General features: G+C 41.5%; 1 protein-coding gene across 2 annotated transcripts in view; it reads right to left on the bottom strand.

Moving 5' to 3' along the window:
• Window positions 1-3,089: 3,089 nt before the first annotated feature.
• The window catches only part of pomgnt1 (protein O-linked mannose N-acetylglucosaminyltransferase 1 (beta 1,2-)), a 141,207-nt gene continuing 126,002 nt past the window's right edge, over window positions 3,090-18,294 (bottom strand). For both annotated transcript variants that reach the window (XM_084309052.1, XM_084309051.1), the window contains exons 21-22: window positions 7,987-8,096; window positions 3,090-7,406 (exon numbers count right to left, since the gene is read on the bottom strand). In XM_084309052.1, coding sequence (XP_084165178.1) covers window positions 7,325-7,406; window positions 7,987-8,096 — 192 coding nt within the window. In that variant the 3' untranslated portion in view covers window positions 3,090-7,324. The remainder of the gene's footprint in view (window positions 7,407-7,986; window positions 8,097-18,294) is intronic.

Raw genomic sequence — 18,294 nt, 5'->3', positions numbered from 1 at the left:
GACCCCTCCCACCCACTATACACAGACTCCTCCCACCCACTATACACAGACCCCTCCCACCCACTATACACAGACCCCTCCCACCCACTATACACAGACCCCTCCCACCCACTATACACAGACCCCTCCCACCCACTATACACAGACTCCTCCCACCCACTATACACAGACCCCTCCCACCCACTATACACAGACCCCTCCCACCCACTATACACAGACCCCTCCCACCCACTATACACAGACTCCTCCCACCCACTATACACAGACCCCTCCCACCCACTATACACAGACCCCTCCCACCCACTATACACAGACCCCTCCCACCCACTATACACAGACCCCTCCCACCCACTATACACAGACCCCTCCCACCCACTATACACAGACCCCTCCCACCCACTACACACAGACCCCTCCCACCCACTACACACAGACTTGGCTGACAGGAGGAGCACGTTCAGTGCTATAGGCTCACACTACCTAAATGCAGCACTGAACGGCACAGGAAGTCCTTCATTCCGACAGCCATCAGACTTTACGACGCATCACTGTTCCTCACTGAATCACTGAGCACAGAGTGACAGTTACCATCTTCCTGGACTCTTACTTTTGAAACAACACTGCAATATTACACCTACTGTAGACTTCAGTATAATTTTACTGTATTTATTTACTGTATATTTTATTCTATTCTTAGGCAATTTGTTTTGTTCTTATTCGTGACTTGTTCTGTCTAAATGTTTAATGTGAGCGATTTGCAGGGTAAAATTTCCCTCGGGATAATAAAAGTATTTCTATTCTATTCTATGTTGTGGTAATTCACCAGCCCTTGTGGATTGGCACACCATTTCCCCGAGCCATCCCCGCCACACCAGCCTGCCCGACTCTCCTGCTCTGGGGACATCTGCACCCATGCAAGGCATTGAGAGTGGAGCACTAAGCTAAGAATAACAATAGCCTGGAGTTTATATCCCATGCATAATGTGCACTAATAATGCATCCATCAACATGAATAATAACGTTAAGCCACACAGCCCTGAGGAAGAACAGCAACACAGCATGTTAAAAAACAACATCTTTATTCATTTCCATGATAAAAAGATATAGTGACTCATACATGTGTCAAACTGCATTTCGAACGCTGGTCCGCCTTCCTCATTCTCGCACGTACGGTGTAGTACCTGTATTTAATCATCTTCTATATCGTCGCACCACAAAAAATGTACCGTATCGCTGAACAGATATATGAAATGTTTATGGAACAATCATAAAAAAACACATTTTCACTACTCTGTTGGAGAGAAAATACACGCATAATAAACAACCTCAAAACACACGCTGGACAAAAACATGACAAATGAAAAGTGGAGTATGAAGTAATGGAGTTGGAGAAGTGGGTTAAACTCAACTGCCCGTAAATACTTTCCGTCGGCTAAATAGAGTGCATGCTGTTTCAGACCGAAGTGTTCATGACGAACATTAGTGTCTTTCTGATGTGATATCGACCATGATAATGTAACATAAGTGGTTCAGATTGATATGACATCTATAGAGCTGCAAGTCCAGATAGATTTCTTTTTTTAATCTCTTTGCAGGATAATGCATAGATCCACATACAAAAACTCAAACACAATCAAATTCAATTAAAAAATAATACTAATAATAATAAAATGCAAACACTACCTGCATTACAACATGATGGAGCACCATTCAGAAATTCAGTGTGTAAATTATCAGACCTGAAATGCAACAGAGTCCAGTCGCAGTATTACTGCCAGCAGCGACAGTCTTTCTGACGCGTCACTTTAGCTTTTTTATTTTTAACTGGCAAAATATATGTCGAGTAGACAAAACCGACATCGTGACAGACCCGCCAAAAACACAATTATAACTGATGTTTAGTCTAAGTGTCAGCGGTTTGAACGCGAGTGGATTAGTGGTGCGGGACGTCACGGTGCCCGTCCCCCTCTGCGTGGTGCGGTCAGAGAGCCAGGGGTTTGACGTGTGTGGTGCCAACCATAGATATATCACGTGGGTGTTGGGTACTTTTCTCCCCCGACGTGCGGTCTCGGATATCTGACCCCAGAGAGTTTGTGCTTTTCTTTGTCGTGTCAGAAACAAAAACTAAAAACGTGGAGGTTTACGTGACTTTGTTCCAGCTGCTTATTCCTTTGTTCTTATTTAAAAGGTGCTATAGATAACTTTCAGCCACTAGATGGCGCACTAGAGCACCATCGTTTATCCAATCAGGTGCATTCCACGTGGGAGAATGGGAAGTACATGACACTTGTAAACAACGTGCAAACATTTTTTAAATGATAAATTCATTAAACAATTATCTTTGGGGGTGAAAAGCAATACTTTTACTAATACAAGGATTACTCTACATAAAGTTATCTATAGCACCTATAACTGTGTTGCTGTTTTTTGTTACTGAACTATACAATATTTCAACAACGAGCAGCTGGTTAAGGCGATTATGTCACAACTCTGACAATTCCTGCACCGTCAAGATCACAGATTTCTCTGACGTGTTCAGGTGCTGCTACTCGGTAGGAAACTTGTATATCCAATAAAACAAGACTCCACATGAATGAGAGAGAGAGAGAGAGAGAGAGAGAGAGAGAGAGAGAGAGAGAGAGAGAGAGAGAGAGAGAGAGAGAGAGAGAGAGAGAGAGAGAGAGAGAGAGAGAGAGAGAGAGAGAGAGAGAGAGAAGAGAGAGAGAGGCTTCTAACTACTACTGAAGCATGAAGAGGGAGAGAGAGAGAGAGAGAGAGAGAGAGAGAGAGAGAGAGAGAGAGAGAGAGAGAGAGAGAGAGAGAGAGAGAGAGAGAGAGAGAGAGAGAGAGAGAGAGAGAGAGAGAGAGAGAGAGAGAGAGAGAGAGAGAGAGAGAGAGAGAGAGAGAGAGAGGCTTCTAACTACTACTGAAGCATGAAGAGGGAGAGAGAGAGAGAGAGAGAGAGAGAGAGAGAGAGAGAGAGAGAGAGAGAGAGAGAGAGAGAGAGAGAGAGAGAGAGAGAGAGAGAGATGGCAGCCATGATGCAGACTGCTAGCCAAATGACTTCGGACAGTTCTAGAGGAGGGGCACCAATACAGTATGTCACCTACAGTACAACCTAATGTACAGTCTGGCCAAACAATTTCTATCAATACTTCTTAGTTTCAGGTAACACAGTGCCAAGCTTAACAACCAGGCCAAACCCTTCTGTCAAAGACTACTTGGTGTTAGGTAAGAGGCAGCGCCACAGCACCCATAGAACAACCGAACTCTGGTAGAACTCTACCATTCCTGCAGTGACTCTGGTAGAACTCTACCATTCCTGCAGTGACTCTGGTAGAACTCTACCATTCCTGCAGTGACTCTGGTAGAACTCTACCATTCCTGCAGTGACTCTGGTAGAACTCTACCATTCCTGCAGTGACTCTGGTAGAACTCTACCATTCCTGCAGTGACTCTGGTAGAACTCTACCATTCCTGCAGTGACTCTGGTAGAACTCTACCATTCCTGCAGTGACTCTGGTAGAAAACCATGCAGTGTTCAAGTGTTAGAATCCACAGGTTTCCCCGTGACGAAGACAGAAGACTCGTTCAACGCTAGGGAGAGTCTCACCCTACTTTGTCCATCAATCTGAAACTCTAATGCTGAAAAATAATCTGACCCTTCCTTGTTAAAATATATATATATATGCATGTACTGTATATATACATTATCATATTATTAGTTTGATATCTGTAAACAATGTTAAGCTCTTAAAAAAAATGCACTGATCTAGATCAAAGAGGATAAAGAAAAAGAGCCAAACCCCTGAAACGAGAGCTGGATTCAATCCACTTTCAGTGCAGTAACTTCAGGACGTGTGTGCTGTGCATGTACAGTATGTGTGTGTGTGGTTTTTGTCAAAATATTGAAAAAGTTGTCATTGGAGAAATCATGGACAATAAATACTTTTATATTTTTAAACGGACAGAATCCTAAGTGTATTCATCCACGTGCTGCTTCAAAACAACTTTTTCGTTTGACGGATGAGTACAAATAAATAGCAGATTAAGTTAAAATGTATGTACATAGTGAAAAAAACACAGTAGTAAAAGAAAAAAGAAAAAAAAGCGAAGTAAAAAAACATAAACGCTTGTTATTTTCCCGCTGTGCAGGTTTGTTGGCTGAGCAAGAAATAAGTTTGTTATATGCATTCTTTCAACTTGTCCAGAATTAAACGCAGCCGTTTCTTTTAACAATTTCACCGGCCGATTACATCCTCAGAGAAGAAGCTTCAAATGCTGCTCGGTTTACCTGCGGAAGGGATTCCTCAAGTCTCATTCATCATGTTCACGGTTCGTTTGCTTACTGTCACACCTCGACACACTGGCCTCTGTATTTATATAGACTGTATTTATAGACTGTATTTATATAGACTGTATATATAGACTGTATTTATATAGACTGTATTTATATAGACTGTATTTATATAGACTGTATATATAGACTGTTCATGTGACCGGCACTCTGACATCAGCACAAAGACTTCTTCCCCGGGACACAGCTGATACATGTCACCGAACAGAGCGAGAGAGAGAGGGAGAGAGAGCGAGAGAGAGAGAGAGCGAGAGAGACAGACACACACACACAGACGGACAGACAGACACAGACAGAGAGAGATACACAGACGGAGAGAGACAGAGAGAGAGACAGAGAGAGAGAGATAGAGACACACACACAGACAGAGAGACAGAGAGAGACAGACAGACACACAGACAGAGAGACAGACAGAGAGAGATAGAGACACAGAGAGAGAGACACACACACAGACAGAGAGACAGAGAGAGACAGACAGACACACAGACAGAGAGACAGACAGAGAGAGATAGAGACACAGAGAGAGATAGAGACACAGAGAGAGAGACACACACACATACAGAGAGAGACAGACACAGAGAGAGACACACAGAGAGAGAGACACACAGACAGAGAGACAGAGACAGACACACAGAGAGATAGACACACAGAAAGAGACACACAGACAGACAGAGATAGACACACAGAGAGACACAGACAGAGACACACAGACACAGATAGACACAGAGAGAGACACACAGAGAGAGAGACACAGACAGACAGAGAGAGAAAGAGATTGTCCTTACAATGTCTTGCGTAAAAGCCAAATTGGATTTATACCAAAACACTGCACAACCGATCATATCTACACCCTACATACCCTAATTGATAACATATAAACCAAAATAAAACCAAAATATATGCCTGTTTTATTGACTTCCAAAAGGCTTTTGATTCTATTTGGCATACAGGACTGTTCTATAAAGTTATAGAGAGTGGTGTAGGGGGTAAAACATATGATATTATTAAATCAATGTACTCTGGTAATATGTGCAGCGTAAAAAATGGCAAAAATATTACAGAATTCTTTACCCAAGGGCGAGGCGTTCGTCAGGGCTGCAACCTCAGCCCGGCACGCTTCAATATTTATATTAATGAATTGGCTAATATACTAGAAAAGTCCTCTGCCCCCGGTGTAAGTCTCCACAATCGGGAAGTGAAATGCCTGCTCTTTGCAGATGACCTGGTTGTGTTGTCCCCCACAGCAGACGGCCTAGTACAGCAGAGCCTGGACCTAGAGCATTACTGTCAGACCTGGGCCCTGGCAGTAAACCCCAAAAAGACCAAAATAATGATATTCCAAAAAAGATCCAGATCTCAGGACGTCCTACCAAAGTTCTCAATTGGTACAAAACATGTAGAGTACTGCACCTAAAAACTAAGTTCAACTGGACATTTTAAGGAAGCAGTCAATGAGCTGAGAGGGAAAGCACGCCGGGCTTTCTATGCCATAAAAAGAAATATACAAACAGAAATACCAATTTGAATCTGGTTAAAATTAATTGAATGTGTTATTGAACCAATTGCACTCTATGGCAGTGAGGTGTGGGGTCCACTTACAAAACAAGACTTTACCCAATGGGACAAACACCCCATTGAGACCCTGCATGCAGAGTTCTGTAAGATTCTCCTACATGTCCAGAGGAAAACTACAAACAATGCATGCAGGGCAGAATTAGGCCGTTACCCACCAATACTAAAAATACAAAAAAGAGCAATTAACTTTTGGACACACCTAAAACAAAGTGACCCCCTCTCGTACCATTATCAAGCCCTGCAGTGCCAAGAGCTGAGGAGCATCAGGAACCCCCTTACCCAGCTGGTCCTGAGGCTGAGTCCACAAACCTGCTCTCTTAACACACCTCAGGAACAGAACACGTCACCAATCAGAATAAATCAAATTACTACACAGCTAAAACAAAACTACATCACCTATTGGAAAACACAAACAAAAGCACAGAGCAAAAGGCAGTGCTATCTGGCTCTAAATCGACAGTACACCATAGCAGATTATTTGAGCATGGTGACTGATCAACAACTAAAAAGAACCTTGACAAAATACAGACTGAGTGAGCACAGCCTCGCTGTTGAAAAGGGAAGGCACAGGAAAACCTGGCTTCCTGCAGAGCAAAGGCTGTGGTGTCATTGCATCCTCAGTGAGCCTGAGACTGAGTTGCACTTCCTCACCAAATGTGGAAAATATAGATATTAGAGAAACGCGTTTAAAAAAAAATGAACTAATAACAAAAGGTTTTCTTGCACTACCAGATACAGGAAAACTACCAGTCCTACTAGGGGAGGACTCAACAAGCTGTGAGCTAGCAGCAGCCTATGTTGCTGCCTGCCATAGACGGAGGGACAGTGAGTGACAGTCACCCGACATGTTTATGCCGTAATATTTTATGTTCTATTTTATGATGATCATTTTTGTATGTACTATGACATTAATATGCGTTTTGTAATCCATGCTTATGTTATCAACCATTTGCTTTGGCAACATGTACAAGCTGCGTCATGCCAATAAAGCCACTTGAAAGAGAGAGATGGTATTTTCCTCCTTCACCCCCCCTCTCCTCCCGTGTTCCAGTGGCATCAGCGGCAGGCAGGACTCAGTAGTGCTGTCCAGTGTTTAGAACTCCCCTCCCCCCAGAAGGACTACGTTTCCCAGGTGTCCTTCCTGTGTCCGTTCAGTACCCAGGATGGTCGCTTTTGTAGTCATATAGCCCACCCCCGGGCGGCAGGGGGTTAGTGGTTGGTTGGCCTGGGTTGGTGGAGGGAATTCTGTGTAGCGTGTGTGTGTGTAGCGTGTGTGTGTGTGTGTGTTGCATGTGTGTGTGTGTGTGTGTGTGTAGCGTGTGTGTGTGTGTGTGTAGCGTGTGTGTGTGTAGCGTGTGTGTGTGTGTGTGTGTGTGTAGCGTGTGTGTGTGTCTATATTTGATCCACTGGCGCTGCCTCTTCTTTGGGTGGAGCCTCCAGGTGCAGTGGAGTGATGCTGGATGGCTTCTGCCCACTGTGACGCAGGGAAACATGGTGTTTTAAGCATTCATCATAATAATAATAATAATAATAATAATAATAATAATAATAATAATAATAATAATAATAATAATAATAATAATAATAATAAAGAACAACTATTGATCGAGTTACACGGTTGACAGCAGCAATGATGAGAGGTGTAGTACTTATTTTAGGGATATTTGATATTGGCTTTTTTACCGATATACCGATATTGTCCAACTCTTAATTTCCGATACCGATATCAACCGATACCAATATATGCAGGGTCCCCCCCCCCCCAAAAAACGTAATAATTTCAGGTAATTAACATTACCTCTTGTTGTGGAATTAACACAACATACTTTTGACAATAAATAAAATAAGAATTTGTTCTTACTTGCTTGGGTAAATAAAGGTTAAATAAATGTAAAAAAATAATAAATACATTTTTTATTATTATTATAATTTTTTTTAACAGATACAGATCATTTCCGATATTACATTTTAATGCCAATATCGGTAGGTGGATAATATGGGACATGGCTAGTACTTATTAGTACATGTGTGAGCGGTGCAGCAGAGGTACTCACGAGTAGGGGGAGATGGGAACAGCCACCACCAGGACGTGGTTCCGCTTCCTGAAGAGCCTCCAGAGCCCCTGGTGGTAGCCCCGCACGTCCAGGTCCCACACGTGAAGGCACTGGGGGCACAGCGGGGAGTCATTTAGTCATTTAGCTGACGCTTTTATCCAAAGCGGCTGTATTTTATTTAGTTTTTTTCAGATAATGATTGAAGAAGTGCGTCTTTAGTCGACGGCTAAAGTTCGTTCCACCATTGTGGGGCAAGGACTGAGAATAGGCGACTTCTCTTTGATGACCCTCCCGGAGCTCGGATAGGAGTAGGTCTGAGACGGCCAGAAGATGCAGAGCGTAGGGGGGGGCACACACTTAACACTCAGTCGTTCTTTTTAACACAGTTTAACACAGAGTGCAACACAAAGAACGATAAGATCAACCTGTACCTCAATCCGTCCCTGTTCCTTGAAGAATAATATAATTAACAGAAGACAACGTGGTGGCATGACATTGCTATACTATATTTTAGTATTATTATTTATTAAAAATAAATGTCTCGTCTCTAAGCCGTCTCCCTCTCTCTGTATTATCCCCACCATGTCATCATTGTGAAAGTGCATGTACTGTGTTTGTCCATGTACTGTTTGTCCGTATGCTATAATGCCATGTATGTAAAGCGCTTTGAGATGCCTAAATAAATAAATAAATAAATAAATGTATTATTATTATTATTGCTTAGCTTTGACGATTGGACTCCGTTCAGCCCGGTCTTCAGCGACTCGCTGGGCCTCGACCCAAGTAAGATCAACTTAGAGCTGCAATGATGAGTCCACGTCGACCATGAAATGTATATTCGTGACCGATGCATCGTACCGTTACTTATGTGCCGTCTTTGCGGTCGAAAGTCATAACATGCGCAACATGTCGTCAGAAGTAATTCGCTAAGAATGAATGAATCACGTTTGAAATAAAAATAACTTCTCTTAAACCACCGTTGGCTATTCTGCCTAAAACCAGGACTCGACAGTGGATTATAAGTACTATATAAATAGTTATTAATATTTATTATTGTTGTATTGTAGAAATGTGTGCATTGAAATGTCTGTAAAGTCTCGACTACATTGAAAATGAGGGTGACCCCAATTATAATTTCGAGAATAAATAAAGGTTGATGATGATGATGATAAATAACTTCTCTTAAACCATTGTTGGCTATTCTGTCTAAAGCCAGAACTCGGCGCGTCTCACTTAGTTTAGTTTCATGTCATCTTGACTATTGCTCTGCGATGTGGTCGTCTGCTGCCGGTGGTGACCTCAGGAAGCTCCAGGTGGTCCAGAACAGGGCAGCGCGGTTGGTACTGGGCTGCTCACTAAGGTCTAATGTGAGCCGTATGCATGCCCGCCTCTCTTGGCTTAATGTTGAAAATAGATTGTCTTTTTTTTAATACACTTGTGCTGTTCAAGTTGGTCATGAGCAGTAAAACTCCTGTTTTTATAGATAAACAGATTGTTTATAGTAATACTGTGCATGATCATTACACTAGAGGTTCCAGTAGTGGGCAGCTGGAATTGCCAGGTCCAAAAACCAACGCTTTAAGGAGATATTTTATTTTTAGAGCAATAACTCTTTGGAATAACCTGCCTCAAAACCTCTGCTGCATTTAAGTAGATTCACTTTTAAAAAGAAACTTAAATTGTATTTAACACTGTAAAGTATTTTGTTTTGTTTAATTGTTTTATGTTTCTTTGCTTGCATGTAATTTTAGCCATCTTAATTGTTAGTTTCATTATGCATTGTGTGTTGAGTACTGACTTTTAATAATTTTGTTTTGCAATAATAATTGTTTTTGTATGTTTTTTTTTGTGTGGACCCCAGGAAGACTAGCTGGTTGCTATGGCACCAGCTAATGGGGATCCGAAATAAAATAAAATCACTGGTTTTTGACGTCCACTCAAGTCAGGAGTTTTATTTGTCACGGCATACAAGTATACAGTGAAATGCAGGGGGTCTTGCCCGCAACGATTGTGCATAGTACAGTAATACAATTATACAATACTCCAGCTGCAACAGGGAGGAACACCAATGCGTTTGTGGATGACAAGAATAGTGACTAGAGGTTCTAATAAAGTGGTGCTCTGATGTGTGGAACTTCTCTAGTAACAACCCGTATGACTTTATTGGGTCTACTACTTAGCCTCTTAACACTTTGTGCCAGCCATTGTACCCATCAAAGTACCCTCTCTGCCAGCGCTATAAGTCTATGGAGATGTTTACCTTCTTTGCAGGGCTATAACTTTTAAAATTGTATTGCTATATTGACATTACTATGGCCCATTCAACATCGATTATCTATCGTTCAGGATGTGGGAACGTTATACTTTTTCATTCATACATTGTTGTGTTAATACCTTCTAGAACAGACCTGGGCATTCTACGGCCCGCGGGATGATTCTGACCGGCCCGCGAAAGATTACATGATAATTAAAAAGAAATTAAATAAATTATATATATATATATTTTTTTTACATTTTTTTTTTCATGTCAATAGGTAGATTACATTTTTTTTATTTGCAATTAATTTCAAGGCAACTAGGCAGCAACAATCTCAAACACATGAAAACCCTGAAAGAAGTCAAACCATCAGCTGATCACCGGCACAGGTACTCATCCATGTTAGGAGCACTGCATGATGAATTTTCAAGGCGTTTAAGATTTCAAAAAGGTCGAGGATGAAATGCAGCTGGTTTCTTCTCCCTTTACCTGCAGTGTTGATAGTGCACCCACTGATGTTCAGCTTGAACTCATTGGGTCTCATTCCCGAAATGTTTTCAAAGATATATTCTGGAAGACTTATCTTGGAACCACTGAGACATAATCTATGACAAGTACACTCTGAGTCCTGAACGTGCTGGTAATATGTCTTAAGTGGCTGAAAAGGTCGCACAAATTATATTATCTGATATCTGCTTGGAGAATGGCATTCTGTCTTAAACTCTAAAGCGCGTTCCCGTTCAGCTCATTTGCATACAAACCAACGCCTCCATAGCTCCTTATAAGGCAACTGGTGACGCAGCTGTATGAAATGGAATGGCGGAAGTGCTTTGCGAGCCGCGTGATTACGAAACCTAGCGTCAGTCAGTGCCAATCAGAGAGCGTCTCCGAGAAATGCGGCTAGGTTTCGTAATCACGCTTGCGCCCATCAAAACTAGATTAGATTAATGTATTGGCATCATATACAGCTTGCGGTACACACCTGCCGCAGCGCGCGCGCACACACACAGACACACACGCGCGCGCAGTACTGTATATGAATGAATGACATAATATATATAGCCTACGGCGGGCGTAATGAATGAACGCAGTATGGCGTATTATTCCATAATTAAGCCTATAGGCTACTGTTCATTCGTAGGCGCACACAAGACTTGTTATGGAATATTAATGCAGTCTATTTTCACCGATTAGCTTTAGTTCTTATTTATTTATCCACTGTCATTTCAGTGTTGGTGTATAGGCTATATAGTGTATTTCAATATAAGTTTAATTGATTAATGATATATTCGAAGGAATGCAGGTTTATAGCTATTATTATTATTATTATTATTATATCAACCCCCTCCAATGTACAGTAAATGACCAAGTATGGTTTTATCAATATTCCAATGTACAGTTTTGCTTGTACAGTGTAAGTCTACCACCCCTCCTACCCAACCTCCTCCAACAGTTTCTATGTCAAATGTACTCTCTTTTCTGGACTCTTTTTGTATCACAAACAGTACTGTATTTGCAAATCTGGTATGTCATAAATGTATAGATGTAGCAGTACTGTCTATCTGTGTCATGTGTGTCATATATGTTATGATGAATTGAAAATGGGGGACCCTGATGTAAACAAGATGAAATTCTTTCTCTGGTCTGCATCCCCTTATGTAATTGAGCTGTACTGTACTGTACCCATTCTGCAATCTGTTAATAAAGTTTTCAATCAATCAATCAATCAAACAAAGGTCTGTCCCATTGTATACCAATCAATGGGATACATTGCATGTTGACCTGCATTCTTTCAAATGTATATAATTAATCATTAAAACAGATGTGTAACAAATAAAAATACAAATTCCACAGAAGGCATTAAATTATTATTATTTTCAATCATTTCACAATAATTGCATAATTGTGTTTGAATATCTGAGTAATTATTTGTCCAAAATAGCTGGTTCAGATATGGTTAATCCAGCTGCCCTGTGATCAGATGAATCCATATTATTTATTTTTCCGACATCAAATGCGTAATTTCTTATCGTACAAATATTGTCATATTTATTTTAATTATGATTAAGTAATTAACACTATGATCGCCGGGAACGAGTTTTCACGTCATTCCGAGCCATGCTCATTCTGCCGAAGACGCCGTAACTCGTCTTTGATGTCAATATTTCAAAAATCTGTCATCGAAATCATATTTCCTTTCCGGAGCCCTGAGACACAGTGCAAAGCTCCACTCAACTCTCTAGTGGTTCAAGAGCGCCATCTGGTGGCCGATCGGCAGATCGCCAACCGGATATTAACCTTTGAACCGGTAGTGCTCATCCATATGTGGTCCGGCCACTCGCTATCGTTAGAGAGACTCCGTCTTGATACAGTGAACATCGATCGGTGCAAATAACTCTAAAAAACAACATGATTTGGACGTATATACTATTATACAACCTGGAAATGGATCGGGCATTTCTACATCACATAATAGAAAAAATTCTGTTCCACGCTCATCTGCCAGCGGCGCGAGGAAGATACGGTAAGATCCAGCGTTATATTCTAACGTGTTCTTTACTAACTGCTCTGATGAACATATGACCCACTCTGGATGAATCATCTAACGCTGCCCACGGAATTATAAACGATCCCCCGCCCATCCGGTCATCATCAGATGATACGTAGAAACTTCTAGAAGTACCTCCAGTTGAAATTTATTATCTGGCACAGATCGCTATCAAACTGTATTTCATCATGCATATAATGCATTTGGAGCTATAAATCAAGTTCTGGAGAAAGCTGCAGAAAACGATAAAAACATACTTATACTTTAGACCATATTTTAGTATGAATATGTGAATGAAAAAGTTTAACGTTGCTACACCCTGAACAATACATATAGGACATTGAATGGGCCATAATAATGGCAATTTAGCAATAGAATTTAAAAAGTTATAGCCCAGGGGAGCTCCAGTAGCTCACCACGTACCGCGAGTGCTATTTCAGCGCCGTGGACAACCGCGCTCGCGCGGATCTGGGGCTGAGCACGTTCGAATCCCGGACGGCAGCCGTGCCTTTCCCAGAGTGTCTTCCCCCCCATCTGAACCCTTTCAGCCTGCTTCTGTCGGTCGAACTTGACCAAGTATGAATGCGAAGAAAAAGCGATAAACGCTAAAAAGAACCAGCTGACTGGTCAAAGTTAAAAAAAAAAAAAAAGTTATAGCCCTGCAAAGAAGGGGAACTTCTCCATAGACAAATAGAGCTGGCGAGAGATGGTAAATTATGAATTTAACCCATGGCGATTAAAGTGTTAATTCCAAGGAGGCCTGTAGCGTTGACGTGAAGGAATCACTATGAGAACAGTCTGTCAAGTTATAATAACATTTTAAATTAGTCAATCAATCATGAGATTTGATCGTGGGCTGAGAGCATATTTAAGTGTGCTCCTCAGCACTCTTAAATCTGCTCTCAGCCACGATCAAATAAGATCTCAGGAAAGTTTGAGGACTCCCACTCCCAGCCCTAATATGTCTTAAATGGGCCGAAATCTGGCTAAGACGAAATATTTTGTCGTAACTTCGTTCGGGAATGAGACCCAATGACCTGCAGTCTGATTCACTACTGAAAGAGCACTTTAAGTCAGCATCACTGCTAGAGTTCTACTCTGCTCTCAAGGAGGAGAACTTTACAAACATGAGGAGACATGCTCAGAAGATGTTGGTTCTCTTTGGATCCACCTACATATGTGAACAGACATTCTCAGTCATGATGTTTACCAAGTCCAGGTACAGATCCTCTCTCACTGATGAACATCTGGCAGCTGTGCTTCGCATCTCCACCTCAGACATGCAACCTGACTTTGATGGACTTGTTAAAGCTCAACAGAGAGTGGATTTCTCACTGAATGAAAAAAAAAAAAACTGAAGAACACTAAAATGTGGAAATATAACAAGTGAAATGGGACACTTGATATTTTTTTTTCTTTTTTTTGCACAGTTCTGAAAACATTAAATGTTTAATATAGGCATGTAAAGTAAAAAAGGCTACAAAACTGGGACACTTTTCTTTACACAGTTCAGTGACACGTCTTGTTTATTTTGGCTATAAGATGATGTGATGTCTTTAGAAAGCTAAGGAAATCCTTGTTTCAATAGTATATGAAACTCAAAATAATAACTTTATTTGTATAGCACTTTTTCATACATGCCCTTTGTTATTAATGTTTCACATTTTGTTTATAATTTTGGAAATAAATTATATTTGAATAAATTATATTTTTGAAAGCTAACCTCACCTTTTAATTGCCAAATAATAACATACACGTCAAAACAATGCCATTTACTGCTTTTTATATAGAAATAAAATGTATATTATGCATAATCGAGTTTGGAATTTTGGCCCGGCCCTCCAACATATTTTCAGTTGCTCATTCGGCCCCCCGGGAAAAATAATTGCCCACCCCTAGAATATAAGTATGTTTTTAATCTTTTCTGCTGTAATTCCAAAAACACTAGTTATAGACCCAAACGTATTATATAGATTATCGATTGCCGTTTCCCCACCATACACGCTACACCAAAAAACTCAAATGTATATGATCGGTATACATTATGCCTCATCATGCGCGGAGGAAAGGGGGGGGGGGGGGGGGGGGTAGTTTATAATTCCCCGATCATCAGTAAATGCTTTATGTAGGTTGGGTGATATATTGATCAGATGGTTTGCGCAAACAAGGAAACTCACAATCGGGTTGAAAATAACATTATATTCCTCTTACCGTGGGTCAATGAGACTGGCGGTGAAAGATCCCAAGTACACGACGCCAATCGCCTAGGTCCATTTCCGGTTTGTATGTCGCAATAAATGCCGAAATCATATGGATTATTAAGTTTAGAAAGCGATCCATTATGTACATATTGTCTGTCGGGAGTCCTGTAACGAGATGTGACGGCCGGATGAGTTTCATCGACGCACATCGGCCACATCCTGTAGGCGAGTGTAACTCGCCCGATCATCCACTAGGCGGCGGTATTGAGCCGTCGTTGCCGTCACCTATAGGGTCCAGCTGCAGCACCGCGGGTGTATATATGAATTATGAATGCCATGGCGAAAACATTTTATATTGATCTCAAAAACGCTGGACAGCGATATTGGCGGAGAAAGTGTTAAGCCCTAGCCGTGTTTTCACAAAAGTGCCTAAGAGCACATACGCAAGTAAATGGAAGATTGCTCCACTTCTACCAGGCCCATTTGCATGTTCTTGGTATCTAGGGACATCTATGGACCTCAGGGAATGTATTGCCAGTGTCAGAAATATTGTGTCTGTTACTATGCTTGAGTAAATTGTAACCAAAGGAGATTATTATTTGTTTTAGTTTTTTGAGAGGTTGGTCATGCTGACATGGTAGAGGAGGATCATCAGTATATAGAGAGGTTGGTCATGCTGACATGGTAGAGGAGGATCATCAGTATATAGAGGTTGGTCATGCTGACATGGTAGAGGAGGATCATCAGTATATAGAGGTTGGTCATGCTGACATGGTAGAGGAGGATCATCAGTATATAGAGGTTGGTCATGCTGACATGGTTAGGGATGCCCCCCGGACCCCGGTTTTAAACGGGAACCGGTACTATATTAGAAAATACCGGAGTATTTATAAGCTCTGACGTCCTCGGTACTGCTATCGATACTCTAGAGAAATTATTATTATTATTATTATTATTATTATTTAAAAGTTGCGAACGATCCTCTCTCTGTCTCTGCACGAGAAGCGAGCCGCAGCCAGCGAGTCAATTATTACACACACTCCTCGCGAGTCGCTCGCTAGTGCTACACATAGACATACGGGTACTACATACGGGTACTCCTTAATGAAAGTGTCCCCGACGCCCCGTGCTATAGCGCTCTGCACACAGACAGCAGCTCTGCATGCACTGAGTCGTGATCATGGCGGATAGAGCGAAGCGTTCTAAAGTATGGATATACTTTACAAGGGTCAATGCCGACAATGCACGTTGCCACAAGTGCAACAAAACATTTGCCAGTAAGGGTGGCAATACGAGCAAATCAATTTATCAAAACATCTGTTGGCAAAACATGATATTAGTGTGCAGAAATGCGCGTATTCGACTGCCTTGCGCGCAGTGTTCCATCTGCATCCACTGCAGCCGTAACCGTAAGCCAAGATACGGAGTTGCCTAGGCTAATAACGAATTATTACAAATAGGCTAATAAACAAAACAATTGTTTAGCTACAAATACTACAATCTAAACTTTTTATAGATCGTCAAGCTGAGGCGTCAGCCACTATGTCCCAGGCCAGTGAGGCCACCACACATCCTCCCTCCCTCTACCTCCCTCCACCACCCAAAGTCCTTTCTCCCTAGCAGCTAGAGGAAGGATGACAGAGGATAGGGTGAACGAGTGTCACAGTTCTGTTAGCCTTTTGCATTTGTTGTTTATTATAAAAAGTCTATAATTCAGAGTCAGACACATTTAAAACATTGTTGCTGCTGTTGCTGAAGAAATTATATTAATTTATTATATTTATTTATAAAGTTATATAAAAGAACATTGCTGCTGCTGTTGCTGAATAAATTATATTTATTTATAATACTTATTTATAACGTTGTATTTATAAATAATAAAGCAATGTTGATTCTGTTCTTAATTAATTGTCTTTTTTTCTTGCAAAAAAAGAACCAAAAAGAACCGATAAGAGTATCGATAAAGTACCGAACCGTTAAGCAGTATCGATAAGAGTAGTAGTATCGATAAAATCCTAACGATACCCATCCCTAGACATGGTAGAGGAGGATCATCAGTATATAGAGGTTGGTCATGCTGACATGGTAGAGGAGGATCATCAGTATATAGAGGTTGGTCATGCTGACATGGTAGAGGAGGATCATCAGTATATAGAGGTTGGTCATGCTGACATGGTAGAGGAGGATCATCAGTATATAGAGGTTGGTCATGCTGACATGGTAGAGGAGGATCATCAGTATATAGAGGTTGGTCATGCTGGTAGAGGAGGATCATCAGTATATAGAGGTTGGTCATGCTGGTAGAGGAGGATCATCAGTATATAGAGGTTGGTCATGCTGACATGGTAGAGGAGGATCATCAGTATATAGAGGTTGGTCATGCTGACATGGTAGAGGAGGATCATCAGTATATAGAGGTTGGTCATGCTGACATGGTAGAGGAGGATCATCAGTATAGAGAGGTTGGTCATGCTGACATGGTAGAGGAGGATCATCAGTATATAGAGGTTGGTCATGCTGACATGGTAGAGGAGGATCATCAGTATATAGAGGTTGGTCATGCTGACATGGTAGAGGAGGATCATCAGTATATAGAGGTTGGTCATGCTGACATGGTAGAGGAGGATCATCAGTATATAGAGGTTGGTCATGCTGACATGGTAGAGGAGGATCATCAGTATATAGAGAGGTTGGTCATGCTGACATGGTAGAGGAGGATCATCAGTATATAAAGGTTGGTCATGCTGACATGGTAGAGGAGGATCATCAGTATATAGAGAGGTTGGTCATGCTGACATGGTAGAGGAGGATCATCAGTATATAAAGAGGTTGGTCATGCTGACATGGTAGAGGAGGATCATCAGTATATAGAGGTTGGTCATGCTGACATGGTAGAGGAGGATCATCAGTATAGAGAGGTTGGTCATGCTGACATGGTAGAGGAGGATCATCAGTATATAGAGGTTGGTCATGCTGACATGGTAGAGGAGGATCATCAGTATATAGAGGTTGGTCATGCTGACATGGTAGAGGAGGATCATCAGTATATAAAGGTTGGTCATGCTGACATGGTAGAGGAGGATCATCAGTATATAAAGGTTGGTCATGCTGACATGGTAGAGGAGGATCATCAGTATATAGAGGTTGGTCATGCTGGTAGAGGAGGATCATCAGTATATAGAGGTTGGTCATGCTGGTAGAGGAGGATCATCAGTATATAGAGGTTGGTCATGCTGACATGGTAGAGGAGGATCATCAGTATATAGAGGTTGGTCATGCTGACATGGTAGAGGAGGATCATC

The sequence above is a fragment of the Notolepis coatsorum genome, assembly GCF_963971535.1.
Source record: "Notolepis coatsorum genome assembly, chromosome: 2".
NCBI classification, from domain to species: domain Eukaryota; kingdom Metazoa; phylum Chordata; class Actinopteri; order Aulopiformes; family Paralepididae; genus Notolepis; species Notolepis coatsorum.
The sequence above is the reverse complement of the archived record's forward strand: the minus strand, read 5'-3'. Positions and strand labels throughout refer to the sequence as shown.